Source organism: Hyaena hyaena, unplaced genomic scaffold (genome assembly GCF_003009895.1).
Source record: "Hyaena hyaena isolate Hyena2069 unplaced genomic scaffold, ASM300989v1 scaffold_1360, whole genome shotgun sequence".
Taxonomy (NCBI): domain Eukaryota; kingdom Metazoa; phylum Chordata; class Mammalia; order Carnivora; family Hyaenidae; genus Hyaena; species Hyaena hyaena.
The window spans coordinates 156,396-176,720 of NW_024081991.1; the positions used below are offsets into that span (position 1 = coordinate 156,396).

A 20,325-nucleotide genomic window follows, 5' to 3' on the forward strand; every position below is an offset into this window, starting at 1 on the left:
TAGTACTTGAGGAAAGACTCTGGAAGTCATTTTTTTTTTTTACTTTAGTTTTAGAAGATAGAGATCTACTAACAGGTATAGAATGCATTTATTTAACTTTATGAAAAGTATTAGGTAAATTAGACCTTTTTTTTTTTTCACGTGCAAAGCACAGAGGGATTTTGGAATTACCTTAGGTGACAAGAATTTTATTATAAATGCAGATGATGAAATCAGTAAAATAAGAGCTTTATTACGTAGCCGCGCTTTGCAGTAGAACAGAAATACGTTGCCTTTTTAGCTACCTGGTTACCTTGTGACCCTCTTTAGCATTAGATTTTTGTTAATCCCTGTGGTAGTGCTTTGCTATTATAATTGACCCTCTGTTACTGCTTTACTGCTGCTTTTATCCCTCTTAGCACCAACTGATAGTTTTAAGAGAAGATCTTATTGGTCAGATGTGAGCCACCATTTTCTCTAGGCTGCCTATGTTATCTGATAGAGCTTTTCTGCCAGGCCATCTCACAGAACATTAAAGCAGCTAAAGAAATCTAGCATTATAATTATCTTTGGTCTATCATGAGGGGTCATTTATGTGAATCAGAACATGGTGCTCTATTCGTAAGGAGTCCTTCAGAAGATCCTTTCAAGTATGGTAGGCAGGTATTTTTGAGAAAAGTCCAAGAAGAGAGACCTTGTATCTGGTGAGTACCTTGCTGGTCTTGAAAGGAGGTTTTGTACTTTGACACAGTTACGGCACTTGCTTTAAGTGCTGCTTTATGGATTTCTAGGGTCTTAGGAGAATGCCATTTTATATTCAAGGTTTAAATCTTTCATGTAGTTAGAAAAATTCTCAAGAGACTTCCGAACGATTGCTTTATGAGTAAATATATCTTTGAATTTGCTGTGTATGTACACATAAACACACCCCTCACACTGTCATCTCAAGTTAATTTTTAAGCCATTTAAGTATAAGAGATCTATAATCCAATTCTGTCTTTTCAAAGTGAGTAAACAAAAGTTGATAGACATTTTGATTGCCCAGATTTGCATGATATCTTAGAGGAGAGCTATGATTAGAAACTGGAATTCCTAACTACTTTACAGTGTGTAGTGCCTATTTAGTGACTTAGAAAAACAAAAACGGCTTCTGTATTCCTGGCATTAATCTAATCTTGTTTAGGACTTTCCAGTTGGGAATCTTAATTGTAAGGAACAGACATATATTCCAGTTACCTCATAGAAAAAGGAGAAATCAGAGAAGTAACATGGAACACAGCTAGTCCTGTGGGAACTAAAATGCTGAGATCTCCCCTCTTTCAATGTCTCTCCCTGTCTTCTTTCACTCCTTCCCTCCCTTTCTTCCTCTCCGTCTCTCCTTCTCCCCAGTCCCTCTTTCTCTCTCCTTCTCTCCCACTTCGTCTTTCTCTCTCTCTCACAGATAACCACAAAGTCTCTCATCTAAGCTTTTTGGGGTATATTTGCTTCATTTTCAGTTTTTGTCTCAGTTGGTTTCCTGGCTTACTCATTGGCCTATCTTTTCCTTAAAATAGCCACCTCAGTCCCAGCATGTACATACTCTTTTTCAGGTTCATTGCCCACCCTTGGCTGGCTACAATTTGTACCTTTTCAAGTTACTGAGAGAGCCTAGTTCAGATCACTGATGAAGTCAGGTCTCACAAGGCATACATTGTCTGCTAAACAGTAAGTTGACTTCCTGTGAGTCATATAAAGGGAGATGACTTCTTGGATGTATCTGGTCTAGACTACAGTGAGGTTGGGGGATGGAAACGTAGGTAGGATAATAGGATTCTTTGTGTGTGAGAGGATGGGATAAGTAGATGTAACCTGCTTTTTACATATGTAACAGTTACTGGCTTTATATTTCAAACAAATTTATTTTGTTTTATTAACTCCTAAATAGCTCCTATATTTGGACGGCAAAGATTGAATGATATTAGCATGGAACATCATATCCTATATATTTGTGCGTTGAGTTCATTAATTGTGAGAGAATCTCTGAAATGATAACTTGAGATACTTGATAATTCTCATTATCACTTATAGACACATGCTTCTAGGGGCTATTTCTTTTTTAGCCTTTTGTGTGTATGTGTGTGTCCAGTTGTTTATTACAAAAGGAGTCTCGTCAATTTATTCTTATATTCATAGTCATTCATATGACAAACTCTTGAGTTGTATTATGTTCCAGGAACTTTGCTAGCTATGAGGAGATAAAGTTGAACATGGTACGATCCTTGCACTAAAAGAACTTTAAATTTTGGAAACACCTGTCCCTCTTGCAATTAATTAGAGGTCTGTCTTTGTACCTTTGAACCCTTCACCTACTGTTCATTCACCTATTTGACCTGTACTCTTTTTACTAGATTTTTTCCTAGAGCCTGACATACATACAAATCTCTTCCCACTTATTCCTAAACCTACTACACTGTGGTTCTATGCTTTCTACTCTATTGATGGTGCTCTCAGTAAAATCATCAGTTACCTTTTGTTGCCAAGTCCCCTGGACATTTACCGATTTTTTTCTTACTGAAGTGTTCTCTAGCTTTTGGATACTACTGATCACTTCTTTCTTGTGGAGATACTTTTTTCTTAGCTTCTGGGACTCCACGGGTTACTAGTTCTTTTTGTCTTGTTAAGCTTGCCTTCTCAGTCCTTTTCATGGGCTTCGTTTTTCTTTTTGTGCCCATTAAAATATTGATGTTACCAGTATTTCAGTTTTGGCTTGATGCTCTCTTTATGATCTACTTCATTCAAATTTATGAGATTAACTATATGTAAGACAGTATCTTCATATTCTATATCTGTAGTCAGAATATTTCCTTGAATATACTTGTATTACTATATCCAGTTCCTTGCAGACTACCTTCACTTGAAGTCTTGTATATTACCCTCAACATGTCCCTTAGTGAAATTGACTTCTTCATCCACAAAGCAAAACAACTGTCTCCAAACCTGTTCTCCTCTTTGTTGTTTTGGGTGACTGGCTGTTCAGCCAGTAACTACTGAAGCTTTAAAAAGCTATGATGATGACTCTTTCTTATGCTCCATGCAGTTAATCACAAGATTTATTGGTTGAGTCATCCAGATACTTCTCCAGTCTGTAGACTTTGGTCCAACCACACTACCTTTGCCCTTTTTCTGGCTTTTAGATAATATGACTGTAATTGCCCTTCATAAATTTTTCTGCCTCCAGTTTTGAAATCTTGCAGATAGTTGATAGAACGGTCTAAACTTGAATATCATATGCTTCTCACAATCTGTCTTTTAAAAACAACCTTCACTGGCCTTCCTGTGGAAGTGTTTCTTGCTTCCATGCCTATTCCTGTTATCTTCTTTTTATTAGTTTCCCTGTTCTTCATCTGGCTATGTCCTGTTACCCTCTGAGACTAATCTTAGGTATCACCTGTTCCCGGATGCTTCCTCTGATTTGTTGTCCTCTCTCCTCTTCATGCTGGGTCAGATCAAGTGCTTTTTCTTAGTGCCTTATAATAGCTGATGCATTTCTGTCGTTTTACTTACTGTGTTTTTTTATGTTTATAGATGTGATTCTTTTCCATAAGACTGTGAGCTTCTTGAGGCATTAACAGTGCTTATCTTTAAAATTGCAGAACCTGGCTATGGTAGGCACATGATGGATATTAGTAAATGTTTGATCAATGAATGAAGGAAGCTTCAAGTCTAGAAAAGGCACATACATATGAATAACTGTGTAGAATTAAAAAAATAATGTTTATTTTTAAGAGAGAGAGACAGAATGCAAGCAGGGGAGGGCAGAGAGAGAGGGAGACACAGAATCCAAAGCAGGTTGCAGGCTCTGAGCTGTCAGTGCAGAGCCCAGTGCGGAGCTAAAACTCATGAGCCATAAGATTATGACCTGAGCTGTAGTTGAACGCTTGACTGACTGAGCCACCCAGTGCCCCTGTAGAATTTTAAATAGTGCTATGTAGACAGAGAATCCAGGGACTGAACATTTTCTCTGTAGAGAGAGATGTGCTTGTGAGGGAGGACTTGTGTCATGGAACATGTTAAGTTTGAGCTAGTTCTTGAGAGGAGCTTGATAGAGATTCTTGCTAAAGAGGAAAAGTAATCCATCCTAAAGGATAGACACAAGACAACGAATTCGGCTCATGGAATAGTCAGATACTTCAGAATCTCTTCAAATGTCATTTTGGCAGTAAGGAGGACAGAATAGAGGGGAGGCAGGAATTGTAGTCTTGCATGCTTTAATAAAAGTTTTGTCTAAGGCTTTAATGGTGAAGAGGGGGAAGGCCCAAGAGATATTTAGGATATAAATTATAATTAGTTGGATGTGACAGTTTCAAGAGGGGACAGTTCAAGATAACTCTAAGATTTATCTTTTCAATAATTAGATAGGCACTGATGCCCCTTTTAAGTAAGGGAATATAGGAGATATTTAGGGTATGTAATGAGTTTAATTTTAGACATGATGAATTTGAGGTACCCATGAGAAATTCAGGCAGAAATGTTAAGTATGCAGCTCATTTTAAGTTTTAGAAACTGAAGAGGCTGGGCTGGAGGCAGAGTTTTGAAAGTCACACTCTGTAAGAGGTAGTGAAAAGTGGTGGATTAGAAAACAAAATTACTCAGGGATTACATATATGGAAGGTTCTATGAAAGTGAAAACAGAATCCTGGGGATTGCAGGCTTTTTTTTTTTTTTTTTCTTAAAGATGATCAAGGGCATATGTACAGCGCAGTATTAATTTTCCTTAATCTCTTTTATTTATTTTAAAAAACTTTTTTTCTTCTTCAGTTTACTTATTTTAGGAGAGAGAGCAGCAAGCACAAGCAGGGGAAGGGCAGACAGACAGGGAGAGAGAGGATCCCACGCAGGCTCTATGCTCTGCACTAACCCTGATACGGGGGTCAGTCAGAGGACTGTGAGATCATGATCTAAGCTAAAAACAAGAGTTGGACACTTAACCTCCTGAGCCACCCACCCCCAGACCCCTCCTTTATTCCTAACCACTTTGACAGATTTCAGAAGTTTCCTGTTGGTAATCCCTATTTGTGATTTCCTAATTTTTTTCCTTCCTTTTTTTTTTACCCATTGGATGCTTTTTGGGACTGTTAGTTTATTCTTCTTTAAAGTATTTGTTGTCAGACTAAACTAGGGAAGAGGAAAGTCCTGACTCAGATATGTGAATTCGGATCCCTTCATGAAATGGACACATGTATTTATACCTTTGCTTCCACTAAGTAATAGGCTGTTCACCATTTTTAAAACATATTACTCTTGGTTTATCTTTTGTTTTCCCACTTTTGATAATGACATAGCCACAGGTAAATATTTTGCATCTCTAAAACAGCTGTGAAGTTCTGATGATAAATTACATCTTGGGCTCAGAATCAGATAAACCTTATACCAAGTGTTGGTACTGTGGCAATACTGAGAAGTTCCTGGCTCATTTTCACAGGGATTATTGCCACTCAGTTTTATCTCGTTGTTATCTTGCAAGGATGTAATTCTACAGATTCCAAGTTTTTCATTTTTCAAGAAAAGCCTGAAATTCTGATTTGTATGTGATATTTTAAATGTTTATTCAGAATAAAAAAAAATTATTTCTTTGCCAAATCAAACATACCACTTTTTGATCCCTTTCTCCAACCTTAAATTGTTTATAACAAATATCAACCAGCATCACCTACTGAGATGTTTGAGGAGTATTTGATTCTATTGCATATTAGGATAAGAGAGGAAACTTGACTGGAAGCCACAGAAGACTATAGTGGGAAAGGAGACAGGCTCAATTCCTCAGTTTGGAAGATTGAATAATAATTGGGTCATGAAGTCAAATGGGCTGAGACTTACTCCATATGCAGTAAGTATTCTGACAGTGAATTCTCCTTATCTTCAGCTCTCTGTTTGCTGAGGTCTTGATTCTGAGCACAATGATCACTTAGGGAGGATAATTTTCTATTATTTTATGCTGAATATTTAAATACAGAATTAAAACACCCTCCCTTTCCTCTGTCTCTTTCTGTGTCTCTTTGTTTCTGTCTCTGTCTCTCCCTCTCACCCCTCCCACTCTACTTTGTTGTTTTGCCCCAAGAATGCAACCCACATAAATAATGTTTCTGTCAGTTTCAAGTTCAGAATACCTGGTTTGTTAGGGCTTACTGTATTATGTTGTTTTATTTATTTTTGTTGAGTCAAAGTAAAGAATTTTTATAGGAAGTCTCGTACTCATTCCATGGAAAAATCAGGGAGATATGTTGAAACTGACCTTTGGCTTTTCTGCGTTTTCTTCAGGGGAGGGAGGAGTAATGATTCTTTCAATTGGAACTGTCATAGTTTTGATTGTGCATGTTTTAGCAGCAGCTTCACCTAGTAAGTAAATAAATTGCATTTGTATAAAAATTAAAACTTAAAAATTATATTTAAAATATTGCCACAAAATGTTAGAATTAGATGATTAATTCTTGATTTCACTGGTTTTTGACCATATCATGTTAGATTATGAGAGGTATTTATATACTAGGAGCCTTGAATAAAGGAAGTGTGATTTTCTTTGGGTGGAGAGAGGAGTCTAAGTGGAATTGAAGTATGTGCTGGTGTATACCAACCAAAATTTTGATCATCTAATCGTTTTTCATACTTAGGTGACACATTTTTTATTTGTTTATAGTTTCTCTTAGAGTTTTTTGTGTCACAGTGGTTGATCTCTAGTTTCTTACACTAAGATGAGAGATTATGAAATCTGTGAAATGAAACAAAATAGTTAATCTTAATACCATATAAATAGTTTTGTGGGGTTTTTTTACATTTTATTAAAAGTTGAATGAATTTTGAGCAGTTTGACTTTGAGCATTTGTTCTTTTGAGCATTAATAAGATTATCATAATTTATGACTGATGCCATCTTGTTATCATTTTCTCTCTGTGAAATCATTTTGTACTTGTGATTATTTATGTGTAGTTTTTATTTATTTATTTATTTTTTAAAATGTTTTATTTATTTCTAGGAGAGAGAGAGGCAGCGTGAGCAGGGGAGGGTCAGAGAGAGAGGGAGTGACAGACTCTTAAACAGGCTCCAGGCTCTAAGTTGGCAGTCAGCGCAGAGCCCGACGCGGGGCTCGAATCCACGAACCGCGAGATCATGACCTCGAAAGTCGAAAGTCGGACGCTTAACCGACTAAGCCACCCAGGCGCCTCTTATGTGTAGTTTTTAAAAGATTTTTTGGGTGATAGTTTTCAGTTTACAGTAAAGTTGGGAGGTATATAGAGATTCCCATCTTCTCTCTGCTCTCATATATGTATAGTCTTCTTATATATATCTTACAAAAATGGTAGATTTTGTCAGGGGTAAACCTACATCAATGCATGATAGTCACCCAAACTCCATAGTTTACCTTGGGGTTCACCCTTGTCGATGTACATTTGGTGGATTGGAGAAGAACTATAACAACATATCCATCATAATATCATCCTGGATATTTTCAGTCCCCTAAAAGTTTTCTGTACTCTTTACCTGTTCATCTCCCTATCTTGTCTCTCCCAACCACTGACCTTTTTATTGCCTTCATGATTTTGCCTTTTACAGAATGTTACATAGTTGAAATCATACAGTATGTAACTTTTTTATGTTAGCTTCTTTCACTTTGTGACACACATTTAAGGTTCTCCGTATCTTTTCATGGCTAGATAGCACATTTCTTTTTACTGCCAAATAATATTCCATTGTTTGGATGTACCACAGTTTATCTAGTCACCTACTTGAGAACATCTGGGTTGCTTCTAAGTTTTGCCAGTGATGAATAAACTTGGTTTAAACTTTGTGCAGGTTTTTGTGTAGGCATGTTTTCAGTCCTTGCTGGATCATATGGTAAGAGTGTATTTAGTTTTGTAAGAAATTGGCAAATTGTCCTGCAAAGTGGTATTTACGTTTCTACTAGCAGTGTATGAGATTTCCTGTTGCTCCACTTCTTGTCAGCATTTGTTGTTGTCACTGTTCTGGATTTTGGCCATTCTGGTAGACATATAGTGGTATCTCATTGTGGTTTTAATTCCCATCTCCCTGATGACATATGATGTGGAATAGCTTCTCACATGCTTATTTGCCATGTATATCTTCTTCAGTGAGGTGTCTGTTAAAGTCTTTGGCTCATTTTTAAATTAGAATTGTTTGTTTTCTTATTTTTAAATTAAGAGTTCTTTGTATATTTTGGATAACTCCTTTATCTAATGTGTCTTTTGCAAATATTTTCGCCTAGTCTGTGGCTGATCTTTTACTTATTGTCATACTATCTTTTGCTGAGCAGAAGTTTTTAATTTTAATGAAGTGCAGTTTATCATTTATTTCTTAATGGGTTGTCTTTGGTGTTGTAGCTAAAAAGCCATCATCATGCTCAAGGTCATATAGGTTTTCTCTTATGTTATCTTTGGAGTTTTATAGTTTTGTCCTTATTTTCGGGTCTTTGATCTATTTTGAGTTACTTTTTCTGACAATTCTAAGATCTGTTGTCCTCAGTTCTTTTTTTTTTTTTTTTTGGCATATGGATGTTTGTTTTTTACATCACCATTTGTTGAAAAGAATGTCTTTGATTATATGTAGTTTTTTGGAAATTCTTGGATAGTGCATTTGGCCCTCTCAGCTTACATTGTTGCCATTTATAAATGGAATCTTTAAAAATTTTTTTAAATGTTTATTTTTGAGAGAGAGAGGGGAAGGGCAGAGAGAAAGGGAGACACAGAATCTGAAGCAGGTTCCAGTCTCAGAACTGTCAGCACAGAGCTCGATGCGGGGCTCCAACCCACGGACCATGAGATCATGACCTGAGCCAAAGTTGGATGCCCAACCGACTAAGCCACCCAAGGGCCCCAGTAAATGGAATCTTTAAATAGATTTAGGCATCACGTTATAAGTAGCCTTGAGCATTGGGCTTAAGACCAGTAAACAAATGATATTCTCTGTTCTACTTTTAAATCAAAGGTTACTTTTTCTGTGGCACATTCTTGAATAGCCTTAGCATTTGTGAATCTTTGTTCACTTGGAGTTTTTATTTTTGCAAATTACTAGAATTTTAGTACATAAAGTTTGTAATCAGTTTTGGGTAATACCGTTTTGATGGGAAAAAAGTGGGTAACCATAAAGAAAGGAGGTTGATTTTCTTAACTGCAAAATTGCATTCTGAAGACCATTTCAAAGAAGTTTGCATACTTTTTTTAAGCTCTAGAGGGTTTATCTTTTCTATATTCCCACTTTGTAAATCTTTTTGTTGTGGCACTTAATCATTTTTATATTGTCATTACATGTGTATTTTACTTAGTTTGTGAGCATATTGAGGACAGAAATTGATAAGTTTAGTATAATCAAGTCCCATTACATAGCTATGTAATTATTATAGAATCATAGGAAATCCTCCAAAATAATTATTTTGAAGAATAGTTGTTCTTATATAAAATGTGCATATAACCACGCAAAAAATAGGATATTATAATTCATTACTTAGTTGCATATTTAAAAGAATCTTTTGTTTTTTAATGTTTGTTTACTTTTGAAAAAGACAGATGTGGGGGGGGGGGGCAGAGGCAGAGGGAAACACAGAACTTGAAGCAGGATTCAGGCCCTGATCTCTTAGCATGGATCCCAATGTGGGGCTCGAAACCATGAGCACTGAGATCATGACCTGAGCACAAGTCGGTTGCTTAACTGACTGAGCCACCCAGGCGCTCTTAAAAGAATCTTTTTCTTAATTGAATAGCCAAGTGTATTTTGCTCTACTGTGAACGAATGACAGGAAGATTTTAATCCCAGATTAATTCCTGGGGTGTAAACATGGTGCATGTTTTGGGGCTGTTTATTTCGTGCAATGTTTACATAAGAAATGCAAGTACATTTGCTGTATAAGTAAATTTTGTGGTTATTGTGTATGTTCAAACAATTTTTTAAATAAAGCATTTCAAACATTAAAAGTAGAAAGATTAATATAATGAATTCCCTGTCTTCATGCCCGTCTTAGACATTTATCAATTCATAGGCAGTTATATTTTATCTATATCCTTTTTTACTTTTTCCCCAATCTCTACTTAATAGCATTATTTTGAAGTGTATTCTAGATATAAGATTTAATCTATAAATAAATCTTCATGTGTCTGTAAAACATAAAGACTCTCTTTGTTAAAATATAACAGTATCATTATACCAACTAAAAAATAAACAGTACTTAATATAAAATATCCAGAAAATATTAAGAATTACTCATTATGCATTTCTCTTCTTTTCCTCCTTTCTCTCCTCATCCTTCTTTCTCTTTTCATTTTTTTCCAATTTTTATTTATTTCTAGGGGAGAGAGAGAGAGAAACAGCGTGAGCAGGGGAGGGTCAGAGAGAAAGGGAGATACAGGCTCTGAAATAGGCTCCCGGCTCTGGGCTGGCAGTCAGCACAGAGCCCGACGCGGGGCTCGAACCCACGAACCGCAAGATCATGACCTAAGCGAAAGTTGGACGCTTAACCGACTAAGCCACCCAGGCGCCCCACTCTCTTTTCATTTTTTGACTGTATTTCTGTTAAAATCAAGTTGAATAAGCTCTGTATATTGCAGTTTAAACCTACAGATTCTCCCAAATGTTCTTCCTGCCTCTCTTGCCCCCTTCTCGTACACAGGTTTTCTCTTACCCTTCATTTGTTGAAGGAACTGTGTGTTTTTTGCCCTTTAGTGTTTCTCACAACCCAAGTTTTTGCTTAGTTCATCACCATGATGTATTGTAACATTTTCTCTAGTCTTCTGCATTTCCTGAAATCAGATTCAGGTTTGATTCCCCCACTCCCTCCTAATAAGAATATTTCATAGATGGTGGTGTGTTTTTTTTCTTTTAAGAGGCATATGATATCTAGTTTGTGCTCTCTCTCTTTCTCTCTCCCTCCCTTCCTCCTCTGCTAGACCTCTAATATATTAAGGATTGCAGTATGGTGTTATTCTGATTCTATCATTTCTTCTTTATTATATGGAGTATTTCATTAAAGAGAAACTAAATTTTCATAAAGTTTCGGGTTACCCTGATAAATGCTTAATTCTGTGCTACTTTTCGTACAGAGTTGCACCCTTTGAAGGTGATCAATGGAATTTTTTAAAAAGTTCATATTTTTATGAACTCAAATATTTGAAGTGCTGCAGTCCCTGCAATTATTATTTTTTAGTGATTTCATCTTTTGCCAATTGAAGCCTTTTCAGGTTGTCTCCTGAGTGCTTTTGTTAAACTTTATTTGTGGGACTCAAACCCATGAACTGTGAGATCATGACCTGAGCTAAAGTCAAGAGCCTGACTGAGCCACCCAGATGCCCCTCCTGAATCCTTTTGACTTATCCGCAATAGCTTTCTGGTATATCCAGGTGCTGCAGACCCATTTTAAACTTGTTTCCTGCCCCAGACTTGTAATCAGCCATTGCTTCAGTGGCCCTGGTTTGCTTTAGTGGAACTGTCAACACTATTTTTTACTGAAGCACTATTAGATTTTCAATGTTATTGTTCTTAGAATGTATACCACTAATGATCCACAGTTGAATAATTGTATTGTAAAATCACTTAAAATTGTTTCTCTGTGTGTTTATTACACATTGTTAGCATGTAGTTAGATTTGTTTTACTTTGCTTTTGATGGTATAAAAATATTTATACCGTCACAAAATCAGATCTACACAACAGAGTATTTTTAGCTGTCTAGTTCTCATCCTTGTCTCCTCTACCTCCGTTTTCTGCATTCCTCATAAATCATTTAAAAAAGTTTCTGTATATCCTTACATTTTAAAAATAAGCAAATGTGTGTTTATTTATAACTCCCTTTCTTAGATGAATGATAGCTATACATACTTATATGTAGTTGAATTAAAAATAATGAGGGTATATATGCTGATACAAAAAATAACAATTTGTGCAAAATACATAGAATTGATATTTTCTGTTCTGATAAGCTTGATGGATTCTAGTAGCACATAATTAGAAGTTTAACTGTCTTATTGTTTGGTAGGTTTAAAAAATTTGCTTTAACCGGTTATTTTTAAGGGAATATTTTTCATTTTTTATATCCTATATATACACACACATTTTTCAGTCTCATTCATAAACAAAGATCGACCTTCATCTGCCAAATGGAAACATTTGGAAAAGAATGTATTTTCCTTCTTTTTGAGGGAGATTGAAGATTTATTATTTAAAGATATCTTTATTATTTTTGAGATTTATTACGCATTTAGATTCCAAAACAATATGTGTAACTAGAAATATGTAGTCTCTGAAAAGCTCTTTTGATTAATTTATTTCAGCCTTGTGTATCTACTATAGACCTTTTATTAGATCTCCGGGAAGCCTTGGTAAAGTAGTTTTTCAGTTTGAGGCTTTGAGCATTTATTGGAAGCCTATCAGGACTGTTCTTTGCTATACTGCCTCATCTACATTTTAAATACTTTTATGATTTTTCCTGCATAAGAGAAAGTATTCAGTAAATACAGTCTTTGGTTGTTGTTGTTGTTGTTGTTGTTGTTTTTCCCAGTAGTTCAGTTACATCAAGACCCCAATTCAGTGATTCCTAGAGTATGGGCTTTGGGGATGAGAAGAGGGTCTGTAGCCTATAACATAGTTTTTATCCTGAATAAATAAATACATATTATGAATGTACCGACTATTGTTTTCAAACTGTATATAGGTATTTGGTAACTGACAGAATCTAGTTTAAAAAACACTAATATATTGTAGTTTATATTTTCTTTGTCACTGAATGCTAGGAGTCCTAATTGTGTACAATTGTGTTTATGACCTTTTATAACTAATGCTCTAATAAAAAGTGAAAGGTTTGTTCAAGTGGTCATCTATATATTTGTACATAATTCATTCTTGAAAATGTGTAGCAGTTGAACAACGCACTTCTACTGTAAGGGAGAGGGTTCTATTATCAAAGAATTAAAAATACACACCCCCAGTTGGGAGAGGTAGGAGAAACTCTACAGGTATCCAGTGGATGTTACCTTTGCCAGTTGGATATTTAGCCATCTTGGAGACCAGGGTCATTGACTGAAGTGTCTACAGGCCGTCTTTCTCCCCTGGCTTAAAAGCTGAATTGAAAACACCCTGTCACAGTAGTCTTCAATCATCCTCCCAAGAATATCCTAGGTATCTTAAATAAGAGTGAGTGGAAGACGATCTTTATTCCCTTGTCCTTAGAAGGTGAAAAGAGGGTTTTGGGACCAGTTGCCCCAGCAAATGTACTGATGATCCCTCTGTGGCTGCTGTTCTGTGACTTCTTTCCTGAAAAGGAAGTAATAGTGTGGATTATTAAAGCTTAAAGAAAGCTTTTTTGTCCATCATTCTCATGGGAGAACAAGGTCCAGCTTTTTGGGTGTTTTTGTTTTTGTTTTTGTTTTTTGAGGGTGGGAATTTGGTATGGTTTGTACCAGAAAGAATGTATAACTGCCTACAGCCATAAGGTAAGGATTGGAGGAGCATTTCAATTTAGGCTGCTTTTATTTTTCACTTTTCCTAGGCCCATTTCCCCTTTCCCCTGTCCTTTCCTTTTCTCCCCTCCCTTTTCTTTCCATTCCCTTCATTTTACTTCTCTAGTTATTAAATGAAATAGTTCTATATTTAGTGAGCAGCTTCTTTTTACCAGGCTTTGGTTAAATTATTATATAATGTTGAATGAGACAGGGTTCCATGTTGGGAGCACATTCTTTTGAAAGTAATTGGAGAAGAACTTCCAACTTATCATAAATGGAATAAGGTGGGAGGAAAATAGGGTATAGTTACAATAAGGCCACTTGTCTTATGGGTACTTATTTTTTTGTTAAACTCATATGACTTCTTATGACCCAAGTTGGCGCTGAAGTAGTATCAGTTTTAAGACTGTCAGCACTATCTTTCTGGATGCCCTTTGCCATATAATGTGTTCATATATAGCAGGTCATTTTAACTCTGAGAGTGGTTGACCCATTCTAGTGAGACGCAAGTCAGAATCTGACATCTACGTTGTGGGAGCTGACCATCTGTTTTATATGTGATCTAAAATAGTTCTTCCTACTTAGCTCCATTCTCTTCCTAGAGCCAGGAGACTCTGGGTGTTGCTTGCATCAAAATAGCTGTGTCATTATGAAGAAAGTTACTTAATCAGTCTACTACAGGTCGACTTGACTTGAGAGTCCACTTATTGCTAATGGGAACTTTGGATCAAAGAGAAAAATTTTGCAGAGGTTACATAGAATGTAAGTGGCAAACTGAATCTGTATTTTCTAACTTTGTGTTCTTAGTACTGTATTATGCTACCTTCCCTATCATAAAACACTGGTGAGGAGCAGATGAAATAGATATCATTAGGACTTGATAGGCCTAAAATATTACAAGGGAAATTATTTCCACTTTCTTTCTGTTGTCAGGAGGCATTATCCTCTCTTGGTTCTTGAGCATCTTGGCATCGGGTTAGTTTTTATGTCTGTTTTTCCCTTTGCTCAAAGCCACAGTGATATGCATAGGTGTTAGGACATGCTCATAAATTGAGACCCTTTGAGATTCTTTCCATTATTTATGTAGGGTATACATGGTTAAATTGATTGTTTAATAGTAAAAATTGTATACTTCATATTCAGACCAGGGATTTATTATATTTATTACAAGTCATTTTCTGACTAATTTCTTGGGAGGCGTATTAAATTGATTAATTTTTGGATAAAAGGAAGCACTCATTGATGATTTTAGCATTTTCTTCTTATTGTGATTTAACTTCAGGCAGTTTTCAGTGACAAATTTTAAGGTTTATAAGGAGTTGGGGTTTGCCTAGAATCAAATCTCACTTTTATACTTACTAGTTTGCATGACCTTGGGCAGTTTTTATTTTAAGGTTTTCTCTCTTGCTAAACTAGGAATAATCGTGATTAAGGTAAATTTGAATACAAGACCAGAGACTCATTTACTCCCCACAGCAGCCACATAGGTGAGGAAATTAAGGCATTTGGTGATTACCCAACTAATAAATAGTAAAAGGTGAGGTTTGCACTTAGTCTAACTCCAAAGTCCATACTTTCTGGGCACTGTGCTGTACTAACTTTTTGATTACTTAATACGTTGTTCTGAGAAATAAATGAGATAGAGTATTTAGAATGTTTGGTAGAGTTTTGTTTCTCAAAGCTTTTTGAATTTTGGAGTTGTGGATAAGGTTTTGTGGACCTAGAGATTAAGGGGAATTATAAATAGATAGTGGTCCTTTGTTCTAAACAGTTCTCTAATAGCTTGTTAGAAGTGAAAGAATCACAGAGATAACAGATTAGCATTTTAAGAGTTTGTATTTAAGATCCTTAAAGTTTGAGAAGTACTGGAGTAGATGATCTTTTTTTTTTTTATTTTTTTTTATTTTTTTTTTAATGTTTTATTTATTTCTAGGAGAGAGAGAGAGACAGCGTGAGCAGGGGAGGGTCAGAGAGAGAGGGAGTCACAGACTGAAACAGGCTCCAGGCTCTGAGCTGGCAGTCAGCACAGAGCCCGACGCGGGGCTCGAACCCACGAACCGCGAGATCATGACCTAAGCGAAAGTCGGATGCTTAACCGACTAAGCCACCCAGGCGCCCCAGTACTGGAGTAGATGATCTTGAAGGTTTCTTCCAATGCCCAGTTGATGGGTCAGTGATTCTAGGAAATCATATAGCATGGGTATGTCGATGTTGATTATTGTATTTAGAGAAGAAAATGATAATATATCAACTATTTTAATGTAAATCACTGTAATAGAGATCTATTTCTATTTTTTGGCTTCCACATTAGGTCAGTTCTTAAGGTAACTAATACCCGTTTGAATTTGTAAAAAGTTTCTGATGTGGTACAAAACTATCCTAAATTTTATCGTCTTAGGAAATAATTAGAACTCAAGATTTTTATATGGTATAAGATCAATTGTTTTTCTTAATCTCACCAAATAATAACATAATAGTATCAGCCAATTACATTATATTTGGGAACACTCAGAATAATACAAAACTTTTTAGTTTTGGACAGTTTATTGTTCTGGTGTTTCAGTGAACAGTTTAAAATTTGAAGTTAACTATAAACACCTGACTTGCTTGATTTGAAATGTTTAATTTTATTAGTCTCAAGAGTATAAAAATTTCTCTCAAAATTAAAGAAAGGGTCTTCTTGTGTAGAATTTTAAAAATATTACAGTAAAATCTGTTTTGTTCACTGTTAAATCACTAGTGCCTGGCACATTGTAATAGATATTGACAAGTAATTTGTAGAATGAATGAATAAAATTAATTTTTTGGTCATTTTGCTATAGTTTTCAAGTGAGAAGAGATAAGATTCTGAAAACTTATGTTTTAGACATTTGAGCATTTACCCATGTTAACTAACTGCTGCATTAAATAATCTTTCCTGTATTAACTAATTGTGATTGTTCTTTGAAAAAATTTTTAATAGTGAGATATAGGATTCAAATAGAAGAAGGAATATTACATTTATTCAGCTTAAGGCAAACAATTAAGAAATAGAACATTGCTAAGTACTTGAGAAGCCCCCTATATGTTGTCTTCAGTTGTATGCTCCCTTCCTTTATCTACAGAAGTAGCCACTCTGCTTGGTTTCATTTTTAAAACTTATTATCTCGTAGTATTTAGTTTAGCTTTGAAAAACTGGGTAGCAAGCATAAATCTAGCATTGTAAAGAAAGAGTAATGTAAATATTAGGCCACCTCTCAATGAAGAAGGTAAATCGATTAAAGTACCTGGGTCATAGTCTGGTTTCCACTTTCCTGAGAGTGTATGAGAACTCTGCAGGGTATTCATTGGATAAGGTTTTGAGTGAATCTTGGGAAATAGCATCTGCTTTCCATTGTTGGGCCTCTGGCAATACTGTAGTGTGCATCAGGTAGTAGATGTTCAGCATAAGTATTGTCAGAAGGATTGGACTGCTCTGTATTTTAAATCCCCATGGCTTACTTTCAGCTCTTAGAAGTTAGAAACCACTTCTGTAGGTGAAATAGTTTCTCCAGCTGATCCAAGGAGGAAGCCATGAGGTCAGGAGAAACTTCATCAGCAGGTATTCTGTCCTCTGGTTAAAAAGATAATAATGGCCAGAATGAGGAAAAAGGATAATAAAAATACAAATGAACAATTTGCACTAGTCTTATATAGAAGAAGAAATTTTTAAAACTTTCATAGAGTGACATTAAAGAGGATATGAATAAATGGAAAAATATTACTTTTGGTAGGAAGAGTAATTATTATAAATTCTCCTTAAATAAATCTTTTCTAAGATTTCTGTTCATATTTCATCTAGCTGAGAGCTTCTTATATAGTCCTATAAATATAACTTACATAGCAACCATATATAATTGCTTTATTTTTCTCCATAGCACTTATCCCCAGCTGATATAACTATACATGTATGTATTATTTGTTTTTTCTCCTTCTGGAATGTAAACTTATGCAAATGTGTGCATTTATGAGAATATGCTTATCTCTCTCTCCTTACTAGAATGTAGCATTATGAGGATATGTTTTATTCCTTATGGTTTCCCCAAGCAACTTCAGCTTATAGCACCTAGGAAACAGTCAATGACTGGTGAATGAATGAATAAATAAAACTTCTCTTTCTCTCATAATCCATAGAACTTACTGTCTATTCCATAGTTTTTTGGTCACTAATTTTGTTCACTTTAGCATCCTATAATGCTTTCTATTATTTTCTTTTGGTTCAGTGTCTAATTGTTTCATTCCTGTAAGACATTCTTTTCTGTGCTCCTTGATGGCAGGAATGGGACAAATGCCTCCTTTGTAGACCTCACAGTACAAGGCAAATGGGTGTAGGAACTTGTTGAATTGAATACATTTATTTATTCGTAATGACTTAAATTGCTAAAATCCAGTTTGCCTTCAACAAAAGGAGTATTTTAAATATATAATACAGTATAATTCTAAACAAAACAGGGTTGTTTTTTGTGTTTATTTTTAAGGATCGAGAATTTTTCGAGATGTTTTTTGAGATCATGGTATATTTTGGTAATTGAAAATTGGAAGTTGTGCAATAAAATTTTATAAATTTCTATGTACAATTTGAGTAAAAAAATATTTAGTGAGATGTGGATACCTTACCTTGAAATTTTAAGTTTAAAAAAAATGTCGTTATACTGTATTTATGTTGGAACTTAGTTTTCAAATGAAATACTCTAAACAAGTACAACTTTGTGAGCTACTTAACCTTTTTATATACTTGTGTATATATATACATATGTATATAAATGTTTTTATAAATCCTTTTTTTTTTTTTTTTTTACCATTTCTCATACCAGCATATCATTGCGTAACGATTGCCAGTTGTGCCTTTACATTGACACTAGATTTATAAAAAATCATTGCTGATGTACATAGATTTTGTATATTGTTTCTTGGAGGTAAGTTTCCAAGAATGTAGTTAACATTTTCAAAAATATATATGTAACAGTTACTGCAAACAGTACCGTATAGGTTAAAAGGAGAGATGTAAAACTATGTAAAAGTTTTGTTCTTTTCTGATTCATATGGAAATTTATTAAAAATTATTTTCCTTTGCTTTATTTCAGACCAGTCTATCCATATGGGGATGGGGAAGCCTTGGCATTGTCCTTTCTCTAATAACCTTTGGACCCTTTGTAATATTTTATTTGGCATTTTATATCCTCTGCTTTGTGGGTGGGTAAGTATTCTCAAAGATAACCTTACAATTCCTATGTCATACTGAGTTGTTAAAAATTGAAACAAATGACCATGAGACCTCAAGAATAAGAAAAAAATGACCACGAGAAATGGAAGTATGATTGTGAATGCTGTTTTTGAAAATTATTTTTTACCAAAGTTAAATGGAATAAAATTAAGATACACGATAAAATAAAAGCAGTGGTGATTGGGGATCCCTAGGAGGCTTAGCCGGTTGAGCATCCGACTTTGGCTCAGGTCATGATCTCCCGGTTCATGAGTTCGAGCCCTGCGTTGGGCTTTGTACTGACAGCTCAGCCTGGAGCCTGCTTCGGATTTTCTGTCTGCTTCTTTCTCTGACCCTCTCCTGCTTGTACTCTCTTCTTTCTCTCTCTCTCTCTCTGCCAAAAATAAATAAACATTAAAAGAAAAAAAGCAATGGTGATTGTTATTTGTATCAGAAATATGGGGAATTATTAAAGTTTTTTCAGTTTCCAATGATAGAAACTTTTTGTATAATTTGAAAAGTTTTAAAGAGTTTTTATTCCTTTTGGTGCCATTACCTTTTAGAAGTGAAATTTATCTAAATCTATTATAGTATTAATAAAGCAAGTAACTTAAATTGAGTTGATTCAAGTTTTACATAGTATAGTAGAAGATACTGTTTCATTGATTAGATCAAACAGTGTTAATTATTTTCTTTAGGGAGTGTAGAAAATTCAAATACCTGATTTTGCCATTTTCTTTTCATGTTTATTTGGTTAACAGTGTTTATGCTTTACCTTGAATTGATAAACCTTTGCAAGAGAGGTTTTGGTCATGATTTAGTATAGCTTCCTATATGAACCATTTGGTATCAGATGTGAATTGTTTATGAGAAAATATATAGAAAGAAAACAGAGGTGGATGCTTGTCATTTAGATAACTCAAACCAAGGTAGCTTAGCTGAGTTACTTAGCTGTTGTTACTATGTGTGTGTGTGAATGTACATATATGCTTGTGTGTATATGTCCGTATTTTAAAGATACATTTATGTAATTATTTGTGGAATGAATACCTTTGAGTTCTTTTTAAAAATCTTTTTGAGTTCTTTTTTTTTTTTTTAAGTTTTTGTATTTTGAGAGAAAGAGAGCAAGCACTAGCATGACTGTGGAGGGAGGGGCAGAGAGGGAGGGAGAGAATCCCAAGCAGGTTCCACACTCTCAGCAGAGGAGGCTGATAGGGGACTCAAATTCTGGAACTGTGAGATCATGACCTGAGCCAAAGTCAAGAATTGGATACTTAACCAATTCAGCCACCCAGGCACCCTCTTGAGTTCTTTTTAAAAAAATCTTTTGCGACCCCAAATATTTGGAGGAGTTATTTGAACCTATAGGTTTAGAGAACTTATCTGAATTGAATAGCATATATAGAGTGTGTCCTGAGAGACTATGTAAGACACTCAAGGACTGGCTTCTGAATATACTTAACACCACCCACTTCTTTCACACTAGGGTTTGAAAATTATGTGTAGCCATTTTATAGGGAGTGCACCCACTGTTAGTAGAACAAGTGAGAAATCAAGCAGATACCTTAAGGACTATTCCTAAGACTATTTTATTTCAGATTTAATATTTTCTTTTTTTTTTTTTTTTTAATTTTTTTTTTTTTTTTTTTTT

At 35.1% G+C, this 20,325-nt stretch overlaps 1 protein-coding gene across 3 annotated transcripts in view; it reads left to right on the top strand.

The window, feature by feature from the left end:
* SNX13 (sorting nexin 13) overlaps positions 1-20,325 on the top strand; it is a 130,527-nt gene that overhangs the window by 25,390 nt on the left and 84,812 nt on the right. For all 3 annotated transcript variants that reach the window (XR_005526769.1, XM_039223473.1, XM_039223474.1), the window contains one exon: positions 18,556-18,668. Coding sequence is in view for 2 of the 3 variants with exons in the window: in XM_039223473.1 (XP_039079404.1) it covers positions 18,556-18,668 (113 nt within the window). In the remaining variant the exon portion in view is untranslated. The remainder of the gene's footprint in view (positions 1-18,555; positions 18,669-20,325) is intronic.